Below are 7,035 nucleotides of genomic sequence, written 5' to 3'. Positions count from 1 at the left end.
GAGTATGGTTTTACACCGCTTTTAACAGTATTCCAACAATATCAAGGCCGAGGACACCTGAAATGGGCTTCACACATTGTACCATGTGGGGAATCAAACCCGGGTCTTCGGCGTGATGAGCGAACGCTTTAACCACTAGGCTACCCTACCGACTTCACAGGAAGATACAATGACGTTAACGTTTAATTTCGCGAAATAATTTTAGGTGATTAGTTTATTGAAATAAAACAGGAGGCATTTTTCATATTTTGTAAATAATCGTTTAATTCTATATTTGCTGCCATTTTGAGCACATTTGTGCATAAATTATTTGATAACAGAACTGATAGAAACAGCGGAAGCTTGTGTCGTCCAGCGGTCTGCAGCAAACATTGGTCCTCTTGAGCAACGGAAACAAGCAATGGAAATGATCACAAATGACTAGATGAACAAGATGGAACATGAGAGAACGCATAGGTTAGGATCTCCTCGGACGTTTCCGGGAACTCCCGAGTCTGAGCGGAAACCACCGAGGAGATCCGAGCGTGCTCAGGGAGGTTCGTGGAAAATGACAGTGGCGAGTCCAAGGCTACACCTAGGCTGGTGGGCACTGAGAACCTCCGTGAGGTGGTTGCGCTCTCTCACTAGTCGGTCTATCTCGTCGCGAAGAGTCGTGTTGGCGTTCTGAAGCTTCTGAGTCTCCTGAAGACAAAACAGATTTGTATTAAATGAAGCACAGAGAAATATGCACATGTTTATAAACCAGAAAAGTATTTATGTCGAATTCGGAACTTCAGCGTTCGGGATCTCTGATTACAGTATCTAATCACACTAGGAATGAACTGTTCAAAAGGTACTTTCGGTAAGTGAATCTGATGTAACGAAGAACTCGACAATACTTTGGTAAACAATAAAACGGTCTATAAACAATCAACTCTGGAACAAGAAAAACCGGTGACTGAAAGCATGAATGACGGGTCATGCCCTCCGGGCACGATGACCTGCAGTTAGTCTGGCCACTCGATTCCCATTTTAATCGGGTTTTATGATAAGCTTGCGGTATTGTGGACATTTTCCAACATGACTTGTTTACTGCTTACTTAGGAATGAGTTCATTTCGTCAGTGACGCTGTCAGACTACCCACATTGCCATCTGTTTGTCCTCATTAGCACATTTCGGGAATATAACGTCCCGTGCCGCCCAAAACGACATAAAGACTGGTTACAATAGGATTTGATTGGTTACCGACTGTTTGTCTTCGTTACCCAACGATGACCATCTATGCTCATACCTTCAATCACCGGTTTGACTGTCCAGACTCGAGTATTAACAGGCCATTTAGCAGCACCTATGCTATTTCATTCACTTGCTAACCCTACTTGATAAATGGTGCTCCATCCATGAAATCAAAGTTAACACACGTTGTTGTAATTACAACACGTGCGATGATTACGTGGTCCGTACCCACATCGATATCATAACAGCAATAATAATAATGATGATAAAAATAACAATGATAACACATGTGATAGAAAATGACGATTGGCCAACTATGTTTAACTCCATGATAAAATATATGATAATCTTTAGTCACCCGTAAAAGGATTTCTGTTCGGTCCTTTTTCTTTTGGCGGAACTTCATGGCGGCGCGTCGGTTCTGCTCCCTCCGCCGATGTTGGCGCTCAACTTCCTCAGGACGTAACTGAAGAAACCAACAATCGGCAGTCGTTTATTGCAGAAGTTTTGACAAAACACACATCTTTGATAAAAGGTCGCATGCCAGTATATGCTTATATATATATTCATTGCAGATGAGAAAGTTACATACATGTACATATATCGCTTCTACAGGAATCCATCAACATGAATATTTTACTCCAAGAGTTCGATTCCGGATTCGCTTCCGTATTTGGCATTATTTAGATTAGCATAAAACATTACAACACTAGGTCTATTTAGGAAGCTTAAGAGATAGCAATTAAAAGTCGTAGACTCTGTATTACGAAGGACTAAAAAACAAACAGTAAACTTCCTTTACACAAGGTTACGTTTACCTAGAGTTACCTGACTCTTTCTGCCCGACCGGTGAAGAGGCAGTGCGGGCCAGTCTGAAACTAAGTAACGCTGCTAAGTAGACACGCATACTGTGAGTGTGCAAGACTGACACCTACAGACACTACGGGACACGTCATAGTAAAAAAACATGGCGTAATGTGTTGACGGTCGTTGCCATCCAAATAACTGAAGCTTGTGTTCTACAATATCGAGTCTGATGTTAATTGGTTACCAGGTAACCGGGTAACATGTAAAATTATGTTTAACAGTTGTGTATACTGTGAAATGTTTTAAAATAATAAAAAATGTTCAATTGCAACTAAAAACCCATTTATTAATTGATCATGTTGTGTTCATTCAGTACACTAAATTTTAATTTTACACTTTTAATTTGAATAGATATGTGAGTAGGTATCAGCTTCAGTTGTGTGTTTTAGAGTGAAAGTGAATCTACTAATGTGTGTGACTACCACCTACCCCCATTTGAAACAAAAATAAGATAAAATAATAAAATAAGTGAAATTAAAAAAACAATCCCCTTTAAAAGGCTCATTGATTTTCAAGGTGAATGTTTTCGTAACATACCTCTGCGGTGTGACTTCATCTCTGTGACATCATGTTCTACCTGTTTTGTATTCTAAAAAACACTGACTATTTGTAGTTCGGGATCAACCAAAGTCGACACCGACCCTCCCAGCCATCAATCCCTCCCAAACCACCCACCCAACCCTCCCGCCACCATCCCATCCCATCCAACCCTCTCCACCATCCACCCAGCCATCAATCCCTCCCGCCCCATCCAACCTTCCTCCCCACCTTCCCCAGCCATCAAACCCTCCCACCTCCCCCCCACCCCGCCAAACCCTCGCCTCCAACCACCCCATCAAATCCTCTCCCAAGGGGACGATCAGTCATTGTGACGTCACGCCCAGTATTCCCTCATTTTGATTGAGGGTGACATTGACATTTAAAAGGAATGAATGTCATCAGATATCGTAAATGACAGATAAAGAGCATATAAACAGAGTGGGATCAACAAGCCAGGTAGCGACAGACTTGTATCAACGGAATGTGACTTTCACAAGTAGGTCTGTTGCCTGTGAAATATCTACTGTATAGGCAATGAAGAACGGGGCCGAAGAATTTAATAAAGTGTTATACCAATAATGAATTATGGTACCAGAAAAAAAGAAACTCGCTCTGAACATTCACACTACAATGCATACATTTCGTCCACGTTCGCCATAACTATTCATCTAATCACTATGATCACATCAACCATCTTCACCATCTACAGAAGAAACGTGGATAAACGACAGCTAAATTCTCTTTCGGTGGTGCAGTATATGAATTTTTTTGTAATGTCGTCTATTTTGTCGGTATGTCTGTCTAGTCAGTATTCGCGTGTTAGGATTTAACTTAATTTACATCACGGCTCGCGCAAATCAACAAAACAGCTGCCTTGTGCATGTGATAACACTGCAGCCTCCCATCGCCATTGAATTGTCTCCCACGTGTTGGCAGGTCGTGTTGACGCGCGGGCGAAGAGACAATGCATGCTTTGGACAATCTTCAGTTTATGATAATTATATCAAATCTGAGTGATCTTCAATTGAAACACCATGTTTCACAACAGACAATGCAAATTTTGAACTTTTTTTACAGTTCAGAAAACTGTTACACGTTTCCCCAGTTAAAGTCGCATTAATTGTTTTTGCTTAACAGAGTCAAATCAAACCTGGCAAATCGCTAATTGCATTTCAATTTTATCAATGTTATCGTATGAGTAGGGATGTGAAAGGTCACAATGAGACCAGATAGTTAGTCCTAATGAGACGGATACAACAGGTTCAGACCGGTCTTGTTATTAACATGTAACCAACTGTCGAGAAACCCATTGGCATCAATGAAAACCGTCATGATGGTCATGTACAACCAAACGCGCACAGAAAACTTTTATCCTTTGCTTATGTTGGGTATTAACATTGTTATTCAACATCACAAAAATATCACGTGCTGACTATTTCATGATGGCAGCAAATCTTTGCACAACCAAAACACGCCCGAAGAACTGGTTTGGACCAGTCGCTACCACTTGAAGGCAATGCTAATTGCAACGTGTTTCCAGCTAGACTTCATTTTTCCGGTTGTTTCTGGTCACAGGTCGCACATGTTCCAACACACTGCTTCCAAATGACATGTATATTAACGTTTTCCATTACTGACACGACTGTCCGTCTGTCTGTAGGTATCCGGTATGGGTCTGGCAGATATGATGCTACCATGTTTGCCGCGTGTATTGATCAATTTTACGTGTAACTCCCCACAACCGACGCCGACTCGCGTGCAATCCCGTCACACTAGCTCATGTTGCCCTCGCCCGCCTTGCCGTCGTTTCTGCCTAACCATTGATTTTCTGCTCGTGCATCGTGCAGGTAGAACCCCCCACTCCCCATGTGTGTCTATATCAGCTGATTTCAGACACAGACTCAAGCCGATCAGCAGGAACTAAAATCAATAAAGTTAGCGCGACCAAAACCACGCGTGTATGCTACTAATGGCGTCTAGTGCACATGGACGTGCATGCACCACACACACGTGTAACCGTCTGGACGCTACGGCTAAAAACATGCTTGACCTCAGACAAACAGCTGATCGCTGCACACAGGCACGCTGCAACCACATGCATGTTTCATTCAAATTCGCACTTAAGAATTTTAAAAACTGTAAAATTTAAAATGCAAAATGTATGTTAATGTTTATCGGATCAAATAAGTATGAGAGAAATGATTTTGAACTTACAGATGTTTTTTCGGGGCTGTTGAATTCCACCTGTAACTCGTCCTTGCCTTCTGACAACCGCCTGGTTTGGATGGTACATTTTAGTTCTTCCTTAATGAGAGGCGTTAGACGACCAGTCTTGAGTACTTCCACTGTCGCCTGCACAAGTCCCTCATCATTTACATTACAAAAAGTCTCATTCAAAAACTCAGGCATAAACAAATCGTCTGTTTGGCTGTCCGAGCTGTCCATGTTCGGAACGGTTGTAGGTAAGCAACGCTACCACAACTGATGAGAAAAAATATGAACCAATGTTATGTTTTACGATAATCTCGAACCGAAGTGCTTTGCACGTAATCAAAGAAAACTAAAGAAATTCATATTTAGTTTCAGTATGACATTTTAGTCTTACCTAACATTTAAATAACTGCAACATGACCAAAATTTAAAAGAAATTATTTTTCATGAATGTAAACATTGCATGATTCTCGTGGATTTATAATAAATGCTGACGTAATGGCGGCCAACCGAATGTAATCATTGGCTATCAAGTTGATTTAATCAATTTCAATATTATAAAATACTCTCAATGAAACTAACGCTGAATTTAGTTTTCAAATCTAGAAAATATATTCAGAGAGAAAAATTATATTAAAACATTATAGAGATTGAGTAACACGCTGGAGCAAGTTATTTCATTGACCTAATGTTGCAGCATAGCAGTGGCATCCGGCAGCATTGTACCGCGTGTATCGATCGACGGCTGCCGTCAAGTGTCTTGAGACTGATACAAGGGAGGTAACTCGTTCTGACATAACTTACGCACTATGACGCATAAATTGCGCTGGGCAGTAGCGGTTACCCCCGCTCTGTGGTGACTCACGCCGCTTAGCTGCAAGAGGTATTGACCAACAGGACGACGGGAGAGTGAATCACCACTAGCCAACTGCAGTACCAAGTCACCAGACTAGCCCATAGCCTATACCGAGGGAGTAGGTCCTGACAGGGGAGGGCTACTTCTCCAAACCTTATGCAGTGTTGGGACATATATCTACATACAATATTATTGGGATGAGACGGAATTTCTGACAATTTCGGCTTGATGTTAACTGGGACCACTTATAGTTAAACATGTAATCAATTGATCGCTTTGGGCTTCAATCGGTCGCCGGATTCAAACATGAAGGCATATTCTGTCTGTATGCCGGACATTGAGTATTCGAGTATACATGCACCTGACGTTGAAGATCTCTGCGTGGATTTGAAAATATGAATGTGGAATTTTTTTTGTTGAATACATGTAGGAATCAATAATAAACATAGTAGAAATATCTTGATGAAATCAAGATATTTAGGTTTGTAAAATTATATATATCGTTACTTTAGTATCAAGGATGGGCTTAATTTTAAACTCACCAACTCAGCTAACTGCGCGTCAGCATACATTGTTGCGTGTTTTAACAATGGGACTATTATATACAGTTCAGCTGGTATGAATATGTTTTAACAGTTCAACAACCGTTTTAGTCACTTGCGATTTCGCCTTTTTATGTGTTTGCCAGTTACTGAGATTTATCGCCAGTCGTTGGTATGGTGGATCTCGCCGTCAAGAACTGCTCCGCGTCGTGTCGGATCCGCCTGCAACTGGTTCGAGCAATTCACACAATTGGCTGTTCTTGCTGTTAGAATCATACACGTGCACGCTGGTGTCACCAATCTCGTTAAGTCACTCACTCACTCATTCAGATACTACAGATATAAACTCTGGACGAGAGAAATTCACCAATTAAATGGGATTTGTTGTGATATTTAACTATTGTTTATCAGGCAATTAACGGCGCGTGAAGACAACTATCATCCACACTGTTCAATTAAGTAGGTTATTGACGTTCATACAGAGTGGAGGCGGTGGGGTAGCCTAGTGGTTAAAGCGTTCGCTCGTCACGCCGAAGACCCGGGTTCGATTCCCCACGTGGGTACAATGTGTGAAGCCAATTTCAGGGGCATAGCTACCATTATTAAAAAAAGCCCAGGCTTACACATGATTGTTGCTAAAAAGGTTGGGCAAGCCCTCAATACTATCTAAATATAAAACTTTGGAACCTATCGGGCTTACACGAAAAAACTGGCTTGCTACACGCCTGGATATTGCTGGAATTTTGCTAAAAGCGGCGTAAAACCATACTCACTCACTCACTCACTCACTCCTTCAGAGTGAA

General features: G+C 41.5%; 1 protein-coding gene across 1 annotated transcript; it reads right to left on the bottom strand.

The window, feature by feature from the left end:
* Nucleotides 1-237: 237 nt before the first annotated feature.
* Nucleotides 238-5,114, bottom strand: LOC124270968 (cyclic AMP-dependent transcription factor ATF-3-like). Its single transcript, XM_046706039.1, has 3 exons — nucleotides 4,838-5,114; nucleotides 1,575-1,682; nucleotides 238-681 (listed from the first exon to the last, which is right to left on the bottom strand). Exons 1-3 carry the CDS (start codon nucleotides 5,066-5,068, stop codon nucleotides 529-531), a joined length of 492 nt encoding a protein of 163 aa, XP_046561995.1. The 5' UTR covers nucleotides 5,069-5,114; the 3' UTR covers nucleotides 238-528.
* Between the last annotated feature and the right edge of the window lie 1,921 nt (nucleotides 5,115-7,035).

Source organism: Haliotis rubra, unplaced genomic scaffold (assembly GCF_003918875.1).
Source record: "Haliotis rubra isolate DU_JTF1 unplaced genomic scaffold, ASM391887v1 Scf156, whole genome shotgun sequence".
Lineage (NCBI taxonomy): Eukaryota > Metazoa > Mollusca > Gastropoda > Lepetellida > Haliotidae > Haliotis > Haliotis rubra.
This window is presented reverse-complemented; position numbering and strand designations above follow the sequence as displayed.